Here is a 23,202-nt window from a genome sequence, read left to right on the forward strand (position 1 = left end):
GCGCAGAAAGGACCAGGTCATATACTGAACTGCGCACATGGTAGAGTCGCGAAGGTCTGAACGACTTTACTCGATTTTCCCAATATTCACCCTCACCCAAAACGTGAAAATCTTATATTCCTCTTTCGTTTTCCCTTCATTCGCTTTACCTTCTTTCTCGGTGGATGTACCTAAATCTTCGGCTTTATAAGTATATCTAATCTCCAAATCAAATTCCAATTTCCCTTTAACATCATCTAATATTTCAACTTCCAAATTGACTTTACTTATATTACCTCTTTTTTCAACTCCTCCTTCTCTATCTCTATTTTTCCTATCATTTTTTCCGGATGCTAAAATACTTAATCTAGATTTTTTACTGAATGTTCCTTGTCCAGAACCAGTTGCAGTTCCAATTCCAGTATTACTTGTAATAGCAGTACCTTCTTCACTAAATCCAGTTTCACTACCTCCTATCATACCACCGAAATCTTCATCTTCATCTTCTTCATCATATGCCCAAGCGTCTTTCATAGCGTTAATTGTAAAATGAGGAGTGGGAATAGTCAGATTGAATTTAGGTGTAGGGGCTTTTTTAGGTTGATGTGGTGTTGTCAAACGAATTTGAATTGGGTCATATAATGGATTCGTCAATGCTATTTGGTATGAATATGTTTCTCCTGCTTTAAGAGGTGCACCAAGAAGTTCGTCCTCTTCTCTAAACACCATTCCTCCTTTAGTACGTCTCCTTTCTCTCCTGCGCCTTTCGATATCCTCAGAGGAAAGTTGTTCAAGCGAATCAGTGATTGTGATTTCGCTATTTGGTATTCTGCGTCGACGACGACCTATTTCGACAAACGGAAGATAATTTGCAGCTACCATTTTTATCTTCATTCGAACACTTTTTGTATCTGGTTGAATGAGCAAATGACGGCAATTTGGATGAGGACATCGCTTGGTTAATTTGGTTTGTAAAGGTATACGTTGAGGTAAGATATCGCTAAGAACAAGAACAAGGCAAAATTTTCGTGATATCAGCTAAATGCGTGCGAGCGCTCATCCTGTCAGGCTGCTAGATATTTGCTGATATGAGTCACTCACTTCGCCATTTTGGAGTGATCATAACTTCTCGCCCATCTCCCGTCCAAGCTGGCCAGACCACTTGTACCACTTTCCTCCAGCTGTCTGAGAGTATCAATATTTTGCAGTCCACGCTCTAGTCCAACCTTTCTCCAGCTATCCTTGGGTTCGTATTCACTTAATTCATCCCAACCTAATTTCTCCTTTTCTCCATCTTTAGCTATCGTACGTTTATTTCGAGCGGAATAAGCTACCATACTCCCCACATCACGATGTAGCGCCTTTTGAGCCATTTGAGTTAGATTGGAGATATGCCTTGAAGGGTTTCTTGTGGATCTTGTTGAAGAAGGCGCGGAAGGAGCTGAAGTTGACAAAGAGATATACGATTCCAGATGATCTTTAAGAGAGTCAAATTCAGATTGCACAAGTTCTGCTTGGGTGTTCATCTTTTGTAGTTGTACTGATGTCGTATATGAGCAGAAGATACAAGTATATAGGTATTGTAGACTCACAAGCTATACCTGTTGGTTTTTCGAATTGCCATCCTACTTGTTTACTACTCCACTTACAACCAGAACAAATGAGTGTGTATGGTGGTCCAGCTTGAGTACTTCCACCCTCAGAGGGGGTATCGGAAGCGGTTATCGATAAACTTGATTCGCAAGTGGGACAAGAGAAACATGATCTTGCACATCTGTTGTTCAATGTCAGCTATCATCTGATGGGATGGTCCACACCCGACGCAAGAGGACTAGAGATTGAAGATGGATTTAAAGAGATAGTAAAAATAGGTATGATCAGAACGAGAAGAAGATGGAACGAGTGTTAAGGGAGGAACCATAACACAGCGCCAAGCAGAAATCGACAAAGAGGAAAAACCCACCTATTCTTATCTGCTCGTACGTTCGCGGAAGGTACATCGAATAGACAATTGGGACAAAAATAGCTTGCTATTTCCATTACTACGCACAGATCGCATCTTACAGCATCGCATTCTTCACAAAAGTACAATTTTTCGAGAGGATGACAAGAGCTTGAAGAAGATGGATAAGAAGGTGGAAGTGGTGCGTGTGGATCATCGAGGTGAGAACAAGAATATTTGATTGACATCTTGCTTCTCTTCCTCTCGATATGCTTTTGCTCGGTTCAGAAGAAGGAGGAATATAGACATACTTCTTCTTTAAGAATAATAGTAAGACTCCTATATTGAAGATGGAGTACTTGCTGTTTACCCCGCGTTATACCACGTTTTCGCACGCGGGGTAATAGTTGAACGCGTCAAAAGTAAGTTATAAGAAAGTAAACTTGTTAGGTGTGTAAAGAGTTGAACCATAGAAGTATCTTCTATTCATAAAGATTTTTTAGCTGATTCAATCATTGCTAACTTGTATTGTTATCAAGTAATATCAATCATAGCTCATCTTGACTGTAGGATTGATCATAAGGCCCAAACCACATTATTCATCGGGTACGGTTTGATAGGTAATTTCGAATACAACAGATATCACGCGAAAGCGAACAGCGAACTTTCTTTATCGATACTACCCTGACATTGGGATTTCATTAATTAACCTTCCTTCCTTCTCTACGCCAAGCTCATATAACGGTTATCGGTCATTAACCTTGTGATAAACCTTGCATTTGATTTGTCCACTCTCATTTACGCATCTACAATGTCTTTAGATAATTATACAAAGCTCGAGAAGGTTGGAGAAGGTATGTCTTTTAGTCACCCTATACTCGACTCATCTTGATCAGGGGGTTGTGATAGCTGAAGTCGTAAACTAGGTACATACGGTGTCGTATACAAAGCTAGAGATTTATCGACAGGAAATTTTGTAGCATTGAAGAAAATTAGATTAGAAGCTGAAGATGAAGGTGTACCATCAACTTCCATTAGAGAGATCAGTCTATTGAAGGAGTTAAGTAAAGACGATAACATCGTAAAGTGAGCTATTTTAACATTCATCAATACTCTCAGCTTTGCAAGAGAACTATCATAGACCTCTCTGAATGGTATTGACTTTTTAATCTATTACAGACTCCTTGATATCGTTCATTCAGATGCCAAACTTTACCTCGTAATGGAATTCCTTGATATGGATTTAAAGAAATATATGGATAACATAGGTGATAAAGATGGACTTGGCCCTAATATGGTGAAAGTGAGTGCAAGGTTCGCTGCAAATGACAAATTCCAATATTGCCGTCTGTATCAAGTGGAGCAAAAGGAATGATGTTAAACATCTCTTCTTCGCAGAAATTCACTTACCAGCTGGTCAAAGGATTATACTATTGTCATGCTCATCGTATTCTTCATCGAGATTTGAAACCTCAAAATTTGTTAATTAACAAAGAAGGTAATCTCAAGATTGCTGATTTCGGTCTAGCAAGAGCTTTCGGTATTCCATTGAGAACTTACACTCACGAAGTGAGTATAGCATTTGGAAATCTTACAATCCAATTACTTATTCATAATTATAGGTCGTTACGCTTTGGTATAGAGCTCCAGAAGTATTATTGGGTTCAAGACATTATTCAACAGCTATTGATATGTGGTCTGTTGGTTGTATTTACGCTGAAATGGCAATGAGACAACCTCTTTTCCCTGGTGATTCAGAGATTGATGAAATATTCAGAATCTTCCGGTAAGCCATAACACCTTCCATCATCTGTCTATGGTACAAGACCGAGAAGAAGGAGCAGTGCTGATTTGTGGTCATTTCACGGTAACATAGAGTTCTAGGTACACCTGATGAAGACGTTTGGCCCGGAGTAAGAGCTTTACCAGATTATAAACCTACTTTCCCACAATGGAATGCTGTTGAATTGAAATCTGCCGTAAAAGGATTAGATGAAAATGGATCAGATTTATTAGCTCAAACATTAATTTTTGATCCTGCGCATAGAATCTCTGGTAAGTATTTTCTCTATTTTAACTTGACATAGCTAAATTCTAATGTTTTGTTTAATGTAGCTAAACGAGCATTACAACATCCTTATTTCACTTCTACCTATCCTGCTTGATTCTAATTTCTTTTTCCCTTATTTTTTCCCATATACAAGTCAAACACAATTAGTATACCTATCATTTTATTCATCAAATTCCTTTTTCTATGTTTTGGCTCTGCTCTTTTGGCCAATTGATGAAGATTTCCAGCATGTATCTCTTACACTTTTAGGGTGAAATAAGAATATATAAAGAGGTCGTACAATGTATCAGTTAGTCAATGAGTCAAACAAGAAGTAACCAAAAAGTGTAAAATATTATAAAGCGCTAAACATTCATTATTTCGCAAAAAATCAATTTTACAATTTTATTTTTCTTAAAATATCATCTGACTAATTATAAAACAATGAAAAAATTCATTTGATATTGGATTTCTTTTATCCAAAATTTGCCCATTCTAAACTATAAAATTCAATTTCTTCTTCTTCTTCTTGATTATTTTCATTAGATTGATTATCATTATAACAACAAATTAAACTTGATTTTTTAGTTCCAGTACCTAATCTACCCCAAGCAACTAATTCAATTGGTTTTAAATTTTGATCATTAATTAAAATTTGACTTGTAAAATGTGCATGATATCTTAAATAATCTCCTGGATAAATTAAATATTCACCACCAAATCTAGGTCCTAATCCAATTCTATAATTTTTTTTTAATAATTCTGTAAAAATTTTTAATAATGCTTTATCTTTTTTTGTTTTTGGAAATTGAAATTTTGAATTAGGTAATTTATTTATTATTTCAAGAAAATTATTATTTGAATTTATAATTAAAGGATGTGAAGGAATAGGTAAAAAATATCCAGGTGAAGGTGTAGGTGTAATATTTTCATTTAAATTTTTATCTTTTAATATTGTTTTAGATTCTAATGATATTGTTGAATCTTCAATAATTGTATTTTGATCTTTTTCGAATAATGAATCTCCTCCTTCTCCTTCTACTTGATTTTCTCTAGCTTTTGCTTCTTTTTCTGCTTTAGCCTTTGCTCTAGCTTCTCTCTTTAATCTAGCTTTTTCTCCTCCTTTTTCAAAAAGTTGAGCTGAAATTTCTTTTTTACTTTCTTCTGCTTGTCTAGCTTCATTTTCTAATTTTTTCATACGTTCAATTCGTTTAGCTGTATGTGAAGAGATCTCATCGGCGGTAGGTAAAGAAGGAAAAGTAGGTAGATATACCAAATGAGCAATCCCTAAAATTTATGGAGCAACAGAATTAGATTCTTTTCAGATTGTAGGTGATTTATAATGATTGACTCACCTTCTTGTACCAAATAAGCAGTCTCCTCTTTCATAAGAGTCAAAGGTAAACCTAAAAATCCATTTTGTTGAGAAACTCCAGGTAAAGTACCTGCTCGAAGACCCGAAACATTATGTATACAATGTAAAGTTGCAGCGACTATGGTACAACATGTGATCAGTATTATGAGAGTTGGTGCTTATGATCTACCGTCGCTAAGTATTTCCAAGGGATTGAAGCCACTTCGAATGGCATAACAAATAATGATGAGAATACATTGACTAACCTTGAGCATCCCATACCGTAGCTACACCATTAACCAAATAAAGAGGTATTGATCCTTCTTTCGGTGATGGAGAATTAGATCTTGAAGATTCTCCATTTTTAGGTATTTCTACCATATTGCTTATATGTCTTTGACGTGTTGTCAGTTATATTGTGAGATTGTTATTAAGAGTTTGAAAGTGAAAAGCAAGATATCTTCAACTTTTGAACTTGGTTCGATCATAACCACGTGTAAAAGATAGGTTGATCAAGTGACGTGGTATTGTAATTATGTCATATAAATGCACCCGAGTGATAAGCTTCTGATCATGTTGATTGTTACCTCCATCCACCATCCTTCGTGGATGTTGCAACTTGAAGTCTTACAAAATAAATATTACATCTCAGAACTACTATATACAACACGCAAAAATACGCGAGGGAACGAGAAGGATATAGTATACAATGGTGAGCTCTTGTATATTCCACTTTTTACGGAAAATCAATCTGACATTCAATAAATAGTTGATCTTCTCGTGAGTTTCTTCACCAAATCTTCAATGCTACATTTCGAGAATCAAACGAATCACGGTTCTGCTTCAACGCTCCACTTGAGCGAGGTGAATAATCTCTCGGCAGCATGGAGTGCTAATGATCTCTTATGGCCGCAGTTTCTTCAAGACTCTTACAGATCAAGTGATAACGGTTGAATTGAAAAATGACCTGTCAATAACGGGTACTTTAAAATCAGTTGATCAGTGAGTATTCTTATATTTTCCTTAGACTCGATATGCGAATTTGAATAGAAGTAGAATAGATAAAAGGGATGGCAAGCTACGAAGAAGCTTAGGATATCCCGAGAGCTTTTCATACTGCTTCATATGATAAACGAGCGGTTAAAGCAAAATAGTTTAGAGAATATAGAATAGATAGTTCTGGCAGAACCAAAGGGAGGCAGCACGAAAATTCTGAATAGGATACGATGTGACATAACGCTAATGCAGCTTCTCTTCGATAGATTCTTAAATATTCGATTAGATGGAATATCCGTTGAAGATCCAGAACGACATCCCCATATGGTAAGTTGACAAAAGGCTTTTCCTACTTTGTAATCAGGTGATCACTTTGAGTGGAAAAAGGAGTCTTGGAAAGGGAAGGAAACAGACAGAAGGAATCGAGGCGTCTATTGCTGGGTAGATATCTGGGACAATCAATAAGGATAAGGAATAATCGGAGGAATGCCTAATTGAAGCATGATTGCTTTTGGACAATAGTTTTGATGATTAATGGAATCAGAAATTTGTGGAACAATGTTTAGCAAACTGAACGTCTTATGCTGATCATGTCCCAATCAACAGCTCGCAGTGAAAAACTGTTTTATTCGAGGATCAGTAGTTCGATATGTCCGAATGGCAGCTAAATCGGTAGATACTACGTTATTGGAGGATGCGACTAGACGAGGTGAGTTGATGCATGACTGTACTTTGTCGTGATGGAACTAAGCTCATCTGGGTTCCTATTTTATACAGAGGCTAAAGAAGCGAAGAAATAATTGTTCTAAGTTGAATGAAACAGAAAATAATGAGGGTAGAAAGAAGGAGATTTTACACTGTAATTGTACCACATACCAATGCATTTGTATACCCCAATTCATATCGCGTACCCATACGGAATAGTAGTCCATATACTTTGTGAATCAACTCATGCCTCCCCTAGGGAGTCTGTAATTATGCTAGACTTAATAACAACAAGTCTCTCAAAGTACGGCCGTGATGTTGAGTATCAGGCACGAGCCAAATAAGCACAAGTGAAAGTTGAATACGCGATGAAGATCAAAAAGTCAGTTTGGTAAGATTAATCAACATTTCTTTGGATACTATACGATAATTAATTAATACAACACAAGAGGCTTCTATCCAAAAATGTTTCCATCGTTAGCAAGATGCTCTACAAATCGAGCAATTCAAAAATCATTTTTCTTTCCTTCATATCGACAAATTGGATCTTCCTCTTCTTCTTCTTCTTCATCTTCAATACTACGTAATCACATTTCACCTTTAAGAAAATTATCAACTTCACGCTCTATCCTAAATTCATCTACTTCTGCTACATCAGCAACCAAAATAACTCAAAAGGATGCATCTAAACCTCATCCTTCAGTAACATCAGAATTGATTCATCCAACTTCAGTATCAATAGATAATGAATCACCTAAAAGCATTTTAGATAAATTACCTCAATGGGCTTCTCCTGTTAAACCGTATCTTGCTTTAACGAGAATTGATAAACCTACTGGAAGTTTGTTATTATTTTGGCCATGCAGTGAGTATGATGTATTGAAATTATATCAATAAGCAAAGGTATATATACCCCACACGTCCAGAATATATATATCAATTGAGACTAAAAACATAACATCTCATCAATCAATTCTCAAAAATCTGACAGAAACAAATGCTGACAAATTGTTAATTAGCATGGTCAATAACAATGGCTTCTACTGCTTTACAACTTCCATTATCAGTACCTTTATTCTATATTAGTTTATTTGGATTAGGTGCTCTCATAATGCGAGGAGCAGGATGTACAATCAATGATATGTGGGATGCAAAAATGGATGTCAAAGTTGGTAAGTCAAGTTGGAAATTTTAAATTCCCAATCTTAAAACAAACCACCTGTATTCTTCAAGTTATGTACGAATTGGATGAAGAAAGACATCGAAGCTAACTTTTCGATAATCCCATTATTAGATCGTACAAAATCTAGACCTTTAGCAGCTGGAGATATAACTCAATTTCAAGCATTAAGCTTTTTAGGATTACAATTATCTGCTGGATTAGCCGTTCTCACTCAATTAAATTGGTATTCGTGAGTCTACACCAACATATTTTACTTTTTCTCTTTTTGCCCTTCTTTATACTAAATTATTTTGAGTTGACATTTCTCTTCACCTAATTTGCAGAATTGTATTAGGTGCTTCTTCTTTATCATTAGTAGTATTATATCCTTTTATGAAACGAATAACATATTATCCTCAAGTAGTTTTTGGTAAGTTTTCATCATTAATTTTAATCGCATTACATCATCTTGTACTATGCTAAGCTCAGATTGTTTTTCACTAGGTATGACTTTCAACTGGGGTGTATTCTTAGGTTGGTCAGCTGTTGCAGGAGTTACAGATTGGACAGTGACAACTCCATTATATATTGGAGGTATAGCATGGGGAATAGCATATGATTTAATATACGCTCATCAAGTAGGTTTTGAATTTGTTTCCTATTTTATAAATCGATTTTGAAATGAAATGAAATTCAAACTTAAAAAAAAAGCTAATATAATTCGGTTTGGTCAGGATAAATTAGATGATGTAAAAGCAGGTGTGAAATCAATGGCATTAAGATTTCCAAATAATTCAAGAACTGTTATATCAATTTTAAATTCAACTTTTATTTCAATGTTAACTTTAACAGGTTATTTATCAGGAATGGGTCCTTTATATTATTTAATAAGTTGTGGTGGAACTTCTTTACATTTATTATGGCAAACTTTAACTGTTAATTTTGATTCAAGAAAAGATTGTTGGAATAAATTTTGTTCAAATGGTTATATTACTGGACCTTTAGTTTGGTTTGGTATTTTTGCTAATTATGTTCAAACTGTTTTACTTGTATAGCAGTTATAATATAATTTTATGAATAATCAATAAATTTGGATACTACTGTTCTTGTTCACCCATGCTTCGCATTACAATTCGATAAGGAAATCATGGGTTCCACCCTTCCCTACCCTTCCCTTCATTCCAATACAGCCTTGATAATCTCTTCTACTTCTCGCTTATACCATTCCCCGACAGCCACTGCAGTCGTAGCTCCAGGTCCTCTTCCCGCATATTTGATCTTACCTTGATAGCCTATAGTTTCAAGGATACCTTCAAGACGAGATCTAACGTAAGACCAAGCACCTTGATTCGAAGGTTCTTCTTGTGCCCATATGAATTCATTGGTCTTATTCCTATACTTTTCAACCGCAACCTCTAATTCGGAGTAAGGGAAAGGTGAAAGTTCTTCTAAACGGACGATATTCACGGAAGAAAGTTTATTTGACTTATTGAGAGCTTCAAGGAGGGTATAATAATGTTTACCGGAACACAAAATCACCTTTTCAGCTGAATTAGAAATTGGACTTTCGATAATAGGTTGAAAGGTATATGAAGGAGTCATTTCTTCAAGTGAAGAAGCAGCAAGTGGTGATCTGAGTAATCCTTTAGGTGAAGCTATTATAAGTGGTTTTCTATAATTTCTTTTCATTTGCCTTCGGAGTAAGTGGAATAATTGAGCAGGAGTAGAAGGATTAACAAAAGTAAGATTAACATCCCCTTGAGTATTCGATGTTTTCGAATCGTTCGAGAGCTGTCATGAACAGGATATATTAGCTAATTGGGATATTCTCATGATACAGCTTCTTTACCTGTAAAAACCTCTCGACTTTACAAGAAGAATGTTCAGGTCCTGCACCATCATAGCCATGAGGAAGCATCATTACGATACCACTTTGCTTGAGCCATTTCGCTAAATCATCACTCGCGTATCAGCTGCAAACACCTGAAGATAGTGTAAAGTGTAATGACTCACCTTGAGCCCCAACGATGAAAGTGTCAATCATACTTTGAGCGCCATTCATGAAATCGCCAAATTGCGCTTCCCAAATTGGCAATAAATTAGGATTTGACCAAGATAATCCCACTTCGAATCCTAAAACCGCCATTTCACTCAACGAGCCTGGCGATATATGTCATCAGCAGCTTTACACTCTACGGCAAACGACAAGATGAGTTACTATTCGCGAGCTCAAGCTTTCCTGAATCTACACCTAAATTTTCGTTCAGGGGTATCAAGCAGTTTTCCGTCTGCTGGTCTACGAACATGGCATGCCTGTATGGAAGCTGCGTGAGCCTAGGCAGGTACAGATATTCGTGCAGCTCACGTACCTTTGTGAGAAAGTCCCTCTTCCAACATCTTGACCTGATATTCTCACATCGTATCCTTCCTTCATAAGCGACCCAAAAGCCATTGCTTCGGCTGTGGCGAAATCCACCTTGCCTTCCAACGATTTCAATCGAGATGATACATGTCGCTTCAAGCGTGAATGTATACTCTATATCTTGAGTTAGCTGAACCCAGGTCTCGATCGACACAACCATAGTTAATTTACGAAATTTTCCGGCAAAGTCACACTGGCTTTGGCTATCTCCACCAGCTCACTCTTTTGTACACCAGTCTCAGGATGATGTTCCGCTTGAGGACCTGCAGGCCAGACGTAATTCGACCATTTACCCTGAAGCATGTCAGACTTCGCCATATACTTATCTATTTGATTGAATTGTTCTTCCAAGTGAGCGGTGTAGGTCTTCCGAGCTTGAGAAGAAGTCTCTTCAGTCAAGACACCTTGGTCCTATTGGTACATGACCAAAATCCCATCAGTCTAAGGCGTATATTATCGGGCGTGTTTGCGCAACTCACCTTAAGCCGAGCCTCATACAGCTCAGGAACACTCTTTCTACCTCTAATCTTCTCGTACATCTTTGCTGAGTAGAAGCCTCAGCATCTTATACAAACGAGAAGAAGAACAATGCGGAGACTCACGCTGTGTATAAGCAGGCTCATCAAGCTCATTATGTCCCCATCTTCTATAACAAATCAGATCAATAACTACATCTTTTCTGAACATCTGTCTATATCTGAAAGCTATATCCACACCTCTGGCCACAGCTTCGGGGTAATCACCATTCACATGTAAGATGGGACAACCAATCATTTTAGCTATATCGGATGAATAAACTGAAGATCTGGCTAGAGAGGCAGGTGTGGTGTATCCGATACTGCTTAATGCGTCAGCTATATCAGTCGCCCTGTCCTCAACATATCACCAGCTTACTTGTTACTGTGGTACAGCCAAAGAATCATAAGCTCGCATATGTTTGGTATCCGGCATAGACTTACTTAACGATGATATGCACTGTACCACCACTTCCAAAGTGCGGTAAGCCGCTCAAACCCAGACTTTCAGCTACAACACCTTGACCCGCAAAAGCCGCATCACCATGTAACTGCACACATAAAGCTTTATCACCTAGTTGACAATCCTCTGGAGAGCTCTTGAGAAGTTCCATCTGTTTCGCACGAGTAACACCTAGCGCAACGGGATTAACAGCTTCTAAATGACTTGGATTCTGTAATATCTTGACTTTCACATTTTTTTCGCCCTCTGGTGTTTTGTACGGTATACTTCGAGTTGCGGACAGATGACTTATTACGTCCCCTGTCGCACCTGGAGCGGATGATGGATCCAATTCTGGTCTACCTTTGATTTTGGAAAATAAAGCTACAGGTGAATAATCTAATAGATCGGGATCGCAAAGTAAAGATAATCTGCCTCTGTGAGGTAATGATAAGACGACCGATGATATACCGGATTTCGCGCTAACCTCGAATAAGCTTGATAGTGCCGGTAACATGCTCTCAGCACCTTCGCACCCTACACAAATCCTTACATGAGCGATCTACTCAGTGACCTTTGTCGAAGCGTCAGAATGCGCAAGAGGGAGGAAAAGCTGCTCACCATAACGCTTCAGATTAGGGAATTTTTTGCCTAAGAATTTATCCAGTTCTTCGCTCCTCATCAACAATTCCCATATATGTTTCTTCCTGTCAGATTCGAATGGATGAGGAAAAGATGAAGCCTCGGTTTCGACATGGTGCGAAAACCACCTTTCGAACCTGCGTCAGCGATACTTAAATTTAACAGAACAGGATACTGTTTAGTAACTCACAGTCGTTCGTTTTTCTCAGGACAGTGCATGTATTCGAAACCAATCTTGTCCACATATACATCCATAAGATGTTGTTTAATCTTCTCCAATGACATGGTCACATCGGAACCTTCGCCTGTTTCGCTTCGTTCTGGTGCAGAGGTGGTAGGTGGAATAGTGGGTTTGATCGATGGTGGAGTGTGGAGAATGCCTTGTAAGGGATATGCGTGGGCCTCTTTCAGGCCGTATCGAGCTGGATCGAGAGCTCCCACAGGGCTAAGTGTTACTATGAGCTCAATACGCGAAATTAGTCTTGTCGTATTCCTTACTCTCTTTCCATCAAGTCCAACGGGTCAATCTGAGCTGCTCTGTGACCATGCCGTCGAACTGATTCTACGTATCGCAACAAAGGTGCATTTGCGTTTCTAGATTTTGTGAACATGTTGCCATTCAGCTTATTTTTTTAGAGCACATATCTGCTTGAAAAGGGCTCATCATGATGCTATCTCACCTATTGTCCAGTTCTGCTTGCGTGTCTTCATGCCAGCTAGATATCAGCCAGACGCATTCTTAAAAGCCGCACACCATGACTCACAATCTGGCAGCTGATACTTGGCTGGGACTCTATAACCAAAAGTAGCATCATCATTGTAAGCTCTAAATCGATTGTTGAGTGCAGTCGAAACGCCCGGTCGTTTTGGGATTTGTCGAAACCACATCTTATGTGCTAGTGTATCGATTGTCCTACGTCAATTTCACGAGCAAAGGCAGTACTTATACCTCATAGATGTGAACCACATTTCACCCTTGCATCTTATATTCTTGACAAAACAAAGGGGCATGGCTTAGGCTACATTTCACAAGCGCGTATAAATCAGATGAATTGCTATTCGAGGTCAGCTGTACCATGCTATAATATGTAAGTCAACTTCAAGTAGCTGGACATGCCGGTTGTCATATGACCGGCGGAGACCCCGTGCTCAGATGCACGTGGGATCACTCTTTGAGAGATCGGATTATCGGAATGATGCTTGTCCGGTCGGATCAGCATCCTCCCTTTACTTTCTGAGGACGCGTTCGTTTATAAATTTCAATCGTCTTTGGTCGTATAAGCTTTTGAAGAAGGCACAATATCGACCACACGATTGCGCATACCGATGCTCAGACTATCACTGCTCTCAGCTTTACGATCCCGACATACTATTTTGAGAACAATGAGTACCCAAGCGACGGAGCTTCCATTCCCTGTTTTACCTAAAACAGACGAAGGAAAGAGAATATGTCAAGTCATAAGGGTCAAGCCTGAACGTTTGGATGAGTATAAAAAGGTGAGCCGTGAACAATGGACATAGCCGTCAAAGTGGATGTACTTCCGCTAATGCTCATATCTATCAGGTTCACGCGGCTGTCTGGCCTGAAGTTTTAGGTGCTTTAAGAAAAGCTCATGTTGTCGGTACGTTTATCCTCTGGGAAAACCAGTATCCAAGCTAGACTCGACGATGATACTTATGATTCGGTGATACACAGACTATTCTATTCACTTCTTCGAACCTCATAATCTCCTTATAGCTCATATGCGATATATCGGTAAAGATTTTGACCAAGATATGGCTGGTATAGCAGATAGCGAGGCTACGAAAAGATGGTGGAAGGTAAGTCATAACACACATTATTTCTCTTTCTTCGTTCGCATCACATCGAGGAGGCAGCCAGCCAGCTCATTCATCTGCGATATAGCTTACAGACGGAATGCAAGAAAGTTTTGTGCCGGGCGCAACTGGGTCTGAAAGTGGTCCAGGATGGTGGGCCTCCGCCGAAGAAGTTTTCAGGATGGAAGGATGATAACGTGCATGTGTCGAATGAATGGATGCTGGTTGCATAGTCTGTGCAGTGTTAGGCTAACTTGTATGTACTTTGAAAAGTTCACTCATCTGAATATCAATCCATACAACTTCCACCAGAGCCTGTAGACACCAGGCGATCCTCACGATGCTCTTTTCTCCTCAGCATATACAGACAGGGTCATCCGTATTATCTGAAACGCTTTACTGCTCATTCTCAGCAGACCGCCGGACCTACTGCTGCAACGCGGCGCCCGTTGAAGTAGAACTTCGTGACATTTAGTCCGAACGAGTCACTATGGGACTTAATTGCAAGCCAAATCTCTTATCTAAGTATCCATCTTCTTGCTCTCCTTGCCGTCCCATTATATTATGTGCAGAGACAAGAGGGGTGATTACGAAGGGCGCTCAGACAACTATCGGCTTTGAGACGTTTCGGGAAGTTCTACAATTCAGCTCTTATGCTGAGGTACCAGGAACGCCTCGAACTAGCCTCTCAATCCATAGAAGGGTCCATAGAAGGAATGTCATCATAGCCTTGAAGTTTCCGCTTCATCTCTTGCAATAGGATTACGCCCAGAAAGACATGCTCCAAAAGCTGTCAGGATCTAAAAATATCTTTCTATGTGGCTGGGAGCGGAACTTCATTCGATCGTTCTGTTATCTGTCGATCATTTGATTTGGTAAGACTTAATACTTGAAGTTTCATGACAGATCGGCCTGTGCCAAGCTTTATCTCGAAGAAGCAGAACAGAACAAACATGGTTGCAATTGTTTTGTACGTAAATAACATGTCTCCAAGGTCAGCGATGACCGAAAGTACGAAAATGCAAGAATTTTTTCCAGATATAACGTAAATTAAATGTCATTTTTCTCCAACCGGAATAGGCAAAATTTGTGTCTGGATGTGCCTTTGTGTTCAGCATATTCTCGTACCTGGCCTATAAGGTGACACTTGTCTATTGTAAAAGCCTGCTCGAATGATTGAAAGAGTCGCCTGAACAACCTGAGGACTTGATGTTCGATGCAGAGCCCATCTTCTGTTTGTAGGATTGCCATCCTGTAAGAAAATGCGAATACTGCATCTCCTGCGATATAGTTGATCACCGACACAAGACTTATTACATAGGGACACGGCTCATCATGAGGTACAGCCGGGCCGATTGGAACCGGAAACGGAATTCCTCTTTGAAGTTGTTTTCATATGCTTCTTGGCGATCTTGAGACATCTCTTCAGAGATCGTATATTGGAAGCTCCGAATAAGTGAGCCTCTTGGCTTAATGAGGCGTCACCGAGAATGCATTTACGAAGTGGATCTGATGATGAATTTTCGAACATTCGATTTTGTTCTCGCCTAAAAATACGCGTAGCGAGATCTTCACCTTCGTTAAACCCTGAAAGAAAGATCGTCAGTTGGGAAAGCTCTGAGAAAAGAATAAAGTCGATCTGAATATACGAAATAGTTTATTTTCCTTTACCGTGCCGTTTCCTACCGTGTTTACCTTTTTTATGAGCTAACCTCAACCGGATAAATACCATTTAAACACGTAAATAGTGCTACTGTGCAATTTTACATATATCACTCCTATTCAAAGTCAATTTACCCTCTTTTGGGATAAGCCTAAGCACTTTCCTTTCGTTTATTTACTACTGATTAGGTCTATTGCACATTACCAGCCCTTTACTAGGGTTCCTAGAGTTAAGTAACCTGGTAGTAACAGTAAATAATGCACGTTATTTTCAACAGATTTTATACTTTCCCTTAATCCTTGTTAGCCTGATGACTACCATACCAAATTCAAGTTGTCACTGATCGACAGGATCATCAACCTTCGTTCTTTGCTTGTTTGACTAGAATTTTACGATTGGTATCCAGTTTGAACAATTTTACGATTGGTATCCAGTTTGAACATAATTGCAACGCTCGACTTGCAAGGGCTCTATTCAAACGGCGGACAGAATACATCCGAGACATTACTTTCTATTGATTACAAACACAAAATACCATATAACACCATACAATAAGTTCATTCTATCAACATTTCAACTTCAAGCCTCACAATAACAGTTGATAATTCGATCTCCGCTATTTCTATTCCTTCCACGTCGCCAATCGCAGAGAACCACGTATGTTAATAGAACATTGAGATTAGAGAGCTCTCGCAAGATCGACAACAGACGACCATAGACAACGAGGCTGGTCATAAAGATTCGGAAGTGTATCAATCGATCCAAAGTCATCAGTCGAATTGAATCAATTTCAACATCTAATTAGCATACCACAAGCATCGACGAATTTCATCGAGTGGATGCCAAAGCCGTTCGCATAACGGTCCAATCGGATCATGCTTGTTAGATCCACTGATATTGCTGGGTTTACATCAACTTAAAAATCGAATTGTATACCACGAAAAAAACCGGGCTTTGCATCCCTGAGATACGAACGACCTAGTTTTTCACTACTTCACCTTTGACATATACCGATTACCTCTAAATTCTCAACCATAAAGACCATAGAACTAGTCGTTGCAGACACCTGACACTCCTTTGGGTCTTCTGGAGTGAAATCGAAAATACAGATATATATATCTTAATTCGGAACGTTCAAGAGATTTTGTAATCTAGTTAGCAGGTCAATCGAGAGCGACTGTCATAAAGATCACAACATTCCTTAAAAAATAGATTTATAGCAATGACATTCACCGTAACGCAGATAAATGCTACCGGAGCTTCTGTAATATCGGGATTGACTCTGATAGCGGCGGCATATCTTCTTTGGTCGTTAATAAAGCAAGGTAGAGGGAAATTGAGAGTCAGGTTGTTATTGGGGATGGTTATTAGTGATTTGATGTTAGGGTGAGTTGCTCTTCCATCAATCCTCCAGACTCTTGAATTTTCAATTGGCAATCAGACCATTCAGCTGACAAAGAATAATTATCAGATGCATCGCTCTACCGCCTGAAATATTGTATCTAACAAGAGGTCCTTTGAAAACGGGATCTGCAGGTTGCGTGAGTAGTGTATTTATCTAGATCAGGGTGTCCACATGTGTTCCTCGCTCTGACAATCCAGATTCGTTCACATAGAACGGCCTCGCATTTCTTCTCACGGCTACTTTGTTCAGTCAACATCTTTGGACATTAGCCATTGCCTTTGCTACGTTCCTCTTATTGGTAAATAACCCCATCGTGGTGGTTTGGTGTGATGAGAGTTAACATCGTTGTCACACCGCAGACTCATCCTCTATCGAACCTCACCAGTATGTTTGAGAGATACTCGTGGGCAGTTGCACCCATAATTTGGGTTATTTCTATATTACACTCTGCCGGTGAGTCGATCGTGCTATATCTCATTGGTACAGTTTCTCAACTTATATTCTTCCTCCACCATGCAGTCTGGTATGGAGCAGTCGGTTATGTCAACAATGGTAGTTTATGTTACTACGGTTCGAAGGGTAATGGATTAGATAGAGATCTTGTTCAATTCATACCTCGAGCAATAGTTTTCATTGTTATTATCGTCCTTTATTCTCGATTATTCAGATTCTTAAGACGACCAGATACGATTCAACTTTCTACTCAATTCATGGCTGGTACTCAACCTGACGTCTCAGGTCCACATGGGGTAGAAGCGAATAACCATAATGGTGGAAATAAATTATTCAGACCTTTCAAGATGACCAGAGGATCTTCTGGAAATAAAGATCCAGTTAATCCAGAAGCACCTTGGGAAGCATTAGAATTCGTTACTGTAGGAGGAGGTTTTAATGGTAGAATTACAACCAATACACCTTTACATACTAACACAATTGATTTTACACCAACTGTACCAAGTGGTATTTTATTAGGATCAAGGCCTGTTTCACCGGATTTTGTATCACCAGGAAATGAATTAAAAGATCCTTTTTCTTCAACGGTAACTACAAGTCGTTATCCATCAACATCATCAGAAATATCAGGAACCAGTACTAAACAAACTTCTGGTACAGACACATATACAGTTGTTACTCCAGAATTAAATTATCAAATTGAACCACCAACATCAGTTGAATCAACAAATAGATTAATTACTCCAACTACAATACCAATAATACAACGTCATCATGTTTTATCACCAGTATTATCACAAGGATCAAAAGTTGATTATCCATCTGATTTAGGTGGAAATGGCGTTGATGAAGAAAGTTTAAATGATAGATTAGGTGTATTTGAAAATCAAAATTTGGATCAATCAGAAAGAAGACGATCTTCTCTAATTGGATTTTCAGAAGAAGAAGCAGGAGGAGGAATAGATAATGATAGAAGACCAAGTGGACAAACTTTAAAAGAATTTTTCCAAGAGTATCAAGTTGGAGGTACAGAAGATATACCTGAAAATAGAGGTAGAGGTTCTGCAGGATCAAAAGGTGGTCAACAACTTTCAGCTTCTGCTTATTTCAATAGACAAGCAAGTTTATTAATGTTGTATTTCCCCCTTGCTGTGAGTTCTGAACCTGTTGATACCGATCTAACGAGGTCTTGTTGAAGCTGATTATAATCGGTCTTTTAGTATATGTTGGTGTTTTCAGTTTCATTAGTTAGATTAATATATGATATGGTACATGGACAACCAACACCAGTTTTGAGTATAATGTCAAATTGGTTGGTTTTGTCAGTGGGTTTAATAGATGGAGCTGTCTATGTGAGTCACAACCTAACCTCTCTTGGGTTGATGGAACTCATAGCTGATAAATTGAATCGAACTACTGTCACAGGGTATAGCGGAATTGATGGTAAAAGCCAAAGTACGGCGTAAGATGCCAGAACATATGCATTCTCAAGGTTGATTGCAGTAAAACACGGACAGAGAGATATCGGTAATATATCAGACATAGCACTTAGAATAGATGGCTTATGCAACAATAATGTAATTGTATCATATTCAATCATCGCTTGCAGCGCAATTGATCGGTGAATTAATCGCGACACGAAGTCAAGGATTGTATTGTAATGTGTCAACGATTGCTGGTCATGATCACTCTCCTTTGGAATATATCCGGTAGTGAGACCCAGCAATTTTTGACATTTCTTGAGCTGATCTTCAGTGGCGAGAGAGTCCCGACCCCGCTCTGGCTGGCTTAAAGTTGCACAATTGGATCAATTGAGTATAGAAGTGAGGATAACTTGGATAATTTCGAGCGTGCCTCTCCCCGGGAAAATGACCGGAAGCCGGTTAAGTTGACGCGATAAGATAGCGAGCGATGTTACTTAGAAAGGAATCCTCAAATCATGCATTCGATCATATCTTTTTCCTCCCACTGTTGTTATTGCATCTTGAAGAGATCATACAATTTCGTCAAAACTACACTAAACATATCTCGGCCTATAGCTCGACCTTGTACGTCAAGGTAAACTTCTTTTCTGAAAACACAAAATCGTATAATGTTATCTGGAGTAGCTCTGATCACAGGTGCAGGAGGTTGTGGTAAGTAATTTTAGGATTTACCTCTCCATCATTTATTTGAACACAACCAAAATATTTCAAAAGGTATTAACAATACTGATTTCGAAAGGCCTCTCTTCTTAGGTATTGGTTCTGCAATTTCTCGTACATTCGCAAAATCAGGAATTTCTAAACTTATTTTAACAGATATAAATGAAAAAACATTAAAACAAACAATAAATTTAATTAAAACAAATGATAATGATAATAATAATAATAATGATAATAAAATTGAAATATTAGCTTTAAATGGTGATATAAGTGATACGAAATTTATAGATTATTTATTTAATGAAATTAAATTAAAATTTGGTAGATTAGATTATGCAATTAATAATGCAGGAATTTCAGGTAATAATCAATCAACTGATAAAAGTAATTTAAATGATTTTGATAAAATTACAAATATAAATTTTAGATCACTTTGGTATTGTTCAAAAAAAGAATTAGAAATTATGAAAAATCAAGAATTTAAAAATCCCACAAATGAAAGAAAACAAAGAGGTAGTATTATTAATATTGCAAGTCAATTAGGTATTGTTGGAAGACCAGATGCTCGTGAGTTTGAGTTTGAGATTAAATCATATCAAATTCAATCATGAATTGACTATAATTATTTTCATCAAAAGCTATATATTGTGCTTCAAAATCTGCTGTAATTGGTTTAACACGTTGTGATGCAATTGATGCATCACCATATCAAATTAGAGTTAATGCAATTTGTCCAGGTAAAGTCCAATTATCATTCTATTATATTTTAAAAATAACATACAATCTAATAATGACTTATAACTTTAGGAATAATACATACTCCCATGACAGATAATTCATTAAGACCAACTTTAGCTGCAGGTACAAAAGATATGCAAAAACCAATGGATTTAACAGAATCAGTTAATATAGCACCTATGAAACGTATGGGTACACCAGAAGAAATTGCAGATGTTGTAGCTTTTTTAAGTTCTGAAAAAGCTAGTTTTGTACAAGGTGCAAGTTGGGTAGTAGATGGTGGATATACTATTAATTGAGAGTGATCTTGTTAATGTATGTATTCTTGAATTATTGTTCTATTGTATGTCGTTCTACGATAACGCGACTAAGAAAGGCAATGAGCTTTCTGATTTGATTCGGCTTGATTTGTAGAATCATTCAAATTAGTGATATGGTCGTAAAACGAAGATATATTAATATATAGGTATTTTCTATATACATGCAAGATGCTCTATTCCGTTTTTTTGCAATATATTATAAGATTATGGATAAGTATACACACTTTAGAAACTTAATGAGCCTATTTCTAACATTCCACCCCTTAATGAAAGTCTAACACCCAAAATCATTTACTTCTTTCCAATCAATATCCCATCTAACAAATTATCCGTAATCCATTTCCCTGCAAAGGGAGGAGTTAAATAACTTCCTCCAACTCCACTGTCTAACCACGCAACAGTTCCCAATCTTCCTATACTAAGCATAACAATCCAAGTCCAAGGTCTACCCCATGATCCTCTTACTTTCCGCCCTGTCATACGTTTAAATATTACTTCCATTATACACCCTATACCACTAAGTGGGAACATTAGGAAAATGGGTAATAAAGGTGGATGAGGATTCATTGTAAATTGTCCAATAGAGTGCATTGCTCCTGATAATATGAATGACATGAATAAGATATTACCTGAATTAGGTTTTAAATGGAAAAGTCGTAGTACAAGGGTAGAATAAAGTATGAAATGATGCTATATTAAATATTTCAAAAGAAAATCAGCTTCTTTTTGGTTAATTTTGAACGTTCTGGTAAGTTGTAGGTTGAAGAATCAAGTGAAAAGATAATATAGGACTAAAATACTTACTCTAAAAAATTGATGCCATCTTCTTCCCCAAAAATCTAATAAACTATCAGATTTTAAAGGATTATCAAAAATATCAATTTCCCAAGAATCAGTTTCCCAAATTCCACTTCCAACTAATAAACAACCTAATAAATGATATCCACATGAAATTCCAAGCCAAACTCCAATAGCTACACTAATTTCAGTAATTAATTCAATAATCCACCAAGGAACTAAAATTTCTCCTATTATAGATTTTAAAATTGGAAAGATTATAAATTGATTTTCATGTGAAAATTTATAAAAAGCATTTGATATTGGATAATTTGATCCTATTGTATTTGATCCATAAAACCTTATAAGATGTAAACAAGTATCAAAAATTATATAATTTTTAATAGCAATAAATAAATGTCTTTTAACTGATTGAAATTTTGTTCTTTTTATTTTAGGCCAAGGTAACCAATTTTCTTTTTTTCTTTCAATTTTTTCAGGTATACTTTTATTATTATTTAATTTTATTCCACCATCTATAAAATTCGTATCATCTTTCAAAGGAGATGATTTATGACCATTGATTTGTAATTTATTATTCCCAGAATTAACTTTAGCTTTATTATCTAAATTTATAGAACCTAATCCTATCCATCTTGCATTAACAGCTATATCTAAAGCACTTATTAAAGGATGTCTTCCTTTTGATTCAAAATATCTATCAATTATAGGACCTTGGATAAAACTAAATTCAAGATAACGAGCTATTAAATGCATTATACCAATTCCTATACCATTATTAATAGCGTTAAGCCATGGTTCTTGTGTATCAAGTTAGCTTCAATCTTTATTCAGATGTTAAATATTTCTAATTAAATATGTTTTTAACTCACGAGTAAATCTATAATGACATCCTGCATTACTCATCAAAATAATACCTATTAAACCAATTGAAATTCTTATATTTCTTGTTTTTTCATATCTTAATAAAAAAGCTTGAATATATAAAGGAATTAAAGGAATTATAAATAATTTATACCAATTATTCAATGTTATTTGTTCTGCATTATTAATTACATATTCATGTAAGTTTTGAAATGGTCCAAAAGGTGTTGAAGCTTTGAAAAAAGGTATAGATTTCATGTATATATCTAAGTTTGAGGAGGTGGCAAAATTCTTCTGTAAAAAAGTTAATTTTAACAGTATCTAAAACGTAGATTTCAATCAAATCGAATTTCAAAAAGGAATTGTGAGAATAAAATGATCTGTTGTAGTGAGTGTATATCGTTCGTATGAACGCAAAGATATAAGTTAATGTAGATTTTACGTATAAATGAAATAACAGAAATGTTTTTATCGAACGAAGGATGAAATGACATTACCGATCGAACGAAAAGACGCGTTTCAGGTCAAATCAATTTCAACTTCCGATCAAACGAAACAAAGACCGAAAGTAATGTCTCATCACATTGTTCAATCCGATAATTTTGCCTTTGGATGTTCGCCGCAAAACCAACAAAGTCGTCAAACGATGATTAATCTTGCATAATCATATAACAAAGAAGCAAGATTACAATAAGAGAATGTGTATATTATGTTATGTTCAACCAAAAAAAAAGACAATAAGATGTAGGGTATATAACTATTAAATTCTAGGCAAGTGAAGTTGACAACG

General features: G+C 37.2%; 10 protein-coding genes across 10 annotated transcripts; 6 read left to right on the forward strand and 4 right to left on the reverse strand.

The window, feature by feature from the left end:
* Positions 1 to 66: 66 nt before the first annotated feature.
* Positions 67 to 2,169, reverse strand: I206_102736 (uncharacterized protein; the record flags this gene model as incomplete). Its single annotated transcript, XM_019154842.1, has 4 exons — positions 67 to 979; positions 1,081 to 1,519; positions 1,572 to 1,753; positions 1,943 to 2,169. The coding sequence occupies 4 exons, from the start codon at positions 2,167 to 2,169 to the stop codon at positions 67 to 69; spliced, it is 1,761 nt and encodes a 586-aa protein (XP_019012245.1).
* Positions 2,170 to 2,732: 563 nt separating this feature from the next.
* Positions 2,733 to 4,086, forward strand: I206_102737 (cyclin-dependent kinase 1; the record flags this gene model as incomplete). The annotated part of the gene is made up of 7 exons (XM_019154843.1): positions 2,733 to 2,775; positions 2,848 to 3,007; positions 3,101 to 3,224; positions 3,320 to 3,490; positions 3,544 to 3,707; positions 3,798 to 3,976; positions 4,037 to 4,086. 7 exons carry the CDS (start codon positions 2,733 to 2,735, stop codon positions 4,084 to 4,086), a joined length of 891 nt encoding a protein of 296 aa, XP_019012246.1.
* Positions 4,087 to 4,446: 360 nt separating this feature from the next.
* Positions 4,447 to 5,706, reverse strand: I206_102738 (uncharacterized protein; the record flags this gene model as incomplete). Its single annotated transcript, XM_019154844.1, has 3 exons — positions 4,447 to 5,258; positions 5,327 to 5,464; positions 5,592 to 5,706. 3 exons carry the CDS (start codon positions 5,704 to 5,706, stop codon positions 4,447 to 4,449), a joined length of 1,065 nt encoding a protein of 354 aa, XP_019012247.1.
* Positions 5,707 to 6,034: 328 nt separating this feature from the next.
* On the forward strand, positions 6,035 to 7,121 carry I206_102739 (uncharacterized protein; the record flags this gene model as incomplete). Its single annotated transcript, XM_019154845.1, has 6 exons — positions 6,035 to 6,037; positions 6,095 to 6,105; positions 6,241 to 6,327; positions 6,588 to 6,648; positions 6,928 to 7,030; positions 7,099 to 7,121. The coding sequence occupies 6 exons, from the start codon at positions 6,035 to 6,037 to the stop codon at positions 7,119 to 7,121; spliced, it is 288 nt and encodes a 95-aa protein (XP_019012248.1).
* A 370-nt stretch (positions 7,122 to 7,491) lies between these two features.
* Positions 7,492 to 9,243, forward strand: I206_102740 (4-hydroxybenzoate polyprenyl transferase; the record flags this gene model as incomplete). The annotated part of the gene is made up of 6 exons (XM_019154846.1): positions 7,492 to 7,891; positions 8,046 to 8,198; positions 8,321 to 8,438; positions 8,533 to 8,618; positions 8,693 to 8,826; positions 8,923 to 9,243. The coding sequence occupies 6 exons, from the start codon at positions 7,492 to 7,494 to the stop codon at positions 9,241 to 9,243; spliced, it is 1,212 nt and encodes a 403-aa protein (XP_019012249.1).
* Positions 9,244 to 9,364: 121 nt separating this feature from the next.
* Positions 9,365 to 13,097, reverse strand: I206_102741 (oxoglutarate dehydrogenase (succinyl-transferring), E1 component; the record flags this gene model as incomplete). Its single annotated transcript, XM_070202618.1, has 15 exons — positions 9,365 to 9,979; positions 10,038 to 10,138; positions 10,202 to 10,348; positions 10,407 to 10,501; positions 10,558 to 10,724; positions 10,782 to 11,021; positions 11,090 to 11,154; positions 11,213 to 11,448; positions 11,505 to 11,510; positions 11,570 to 12,104; positions 12,189 to 12,337; positions 12,400 to 12,654; positions 12,708 to 12,803; positions 12,890 to 12,914; positions 12,974 to 13,097. 15 exons carry the CDS (start codon positions 13,095 to 13,097, stop codon positions 9,365 to 9,367), a joined length of 2,856 nt encoding a protein of 951 aa, XP_070058719.1.
* Positions 13,098 to 13,592: 495 nt separating this feature from the next.
* On the forward strand, positions 13,593 to 14,220 carry I206_102742 (uncharacterized protein; the record flags this gene model as incomplete). The annotated part of the gene is made up of 4 exons (XM_019154848.1): positions 13,593 to 13,706; positions 13,774 to 13,831; positions 13,906 to 14,030; positions 14,116 to 14,220. The coding sequence occupies 4 exons, from the start codon at positions 13,593 to 13,595 to the stop codon at positions 14,218 to 14,220; spliced, it is 402 nt and encodes a 133-aa protein (XP_019012251.1).
* Positions 14,221 to 16,912: 2,692 nt separating this feature from the next.
* On the forward strand, positions 16,913 to 19,045 carry I206_102743 (uncharacterized protein; the record flags this gene model as incomplete). The annotated part of the gene is made up of 7 exons (XM_019154849.1): positions 16,913 to 17,076; positions 17,162 to 17,231; positions 17,307 to 17,393; positions 17,455 to 17,548; positions 17,615 to 18,699; positions 18,769 to 18,900; positions 18,974 to 19,045. 7 exons carry the CDS (start codon positions 16,913 to 16,915, stop codon positions 19,043 to 19,045), a joined length of 1,704 nt encoding a protein of 567 aa, XP_019012252.1.
* Positions 19,046 to 19,640: 595 nt separating this feature from the next.
* On the forward strand, positions 19,641 to 20,729 carry I206_102744 (uncharacterized protein; the record flags this gene model as incomplete). The annotated part of the gene is made up of 4 exons (XM_019154850.1): positions 19,641 to 19,683; positions 19,786 to 20,259; positions 20,331 to 20,429; positions 20,500 to 20,729. 4 exons carry the CDS (start codon positions 19,641 to 19,643, stop codon positions 20,727 to 20,729), a joined length of 846 nt encoding a protein of 281 aa, XP_019012253.1.
* Positions 20,730 to 21,041: 312 nt separating this feature from the next.
* Positions 21,042 to 22,670, reverse strand: I206_102745 (uncharacterized protein; the record flags this gene model as incomplete). The annotated part of the gene is made up of 3 exons (XM_019154851.1): positions 21,042 to 21,440; positions 21,555 to 22,348; positions 22,421 to 22,670. 3 exons carry the CDS (start codon positions 22,668 to 22,670, stop codon positions 21,042 to 21,044), a joined length of 1,443 nt encoding a protein of 480 aa, XP_019012254.1.
* Positions 22,671 to 23,202: the final 532 nt, after the last annotated feature.

Source organism: Kwoniella pini, chromosome 3, assembly GCF_000512605.2.
Source record: "Kwoniella pini CBS 10737 chromosome 3, complete sequence".
In the NCBI taxonomy this organism is placed as follows: domain Eukaryota; kingdom Fungi; phylum Basidiomycota; class Tremellomycetes; order Tremellales; family Cryptococcaceae; genus Kwoniella; species Kwoniella pini.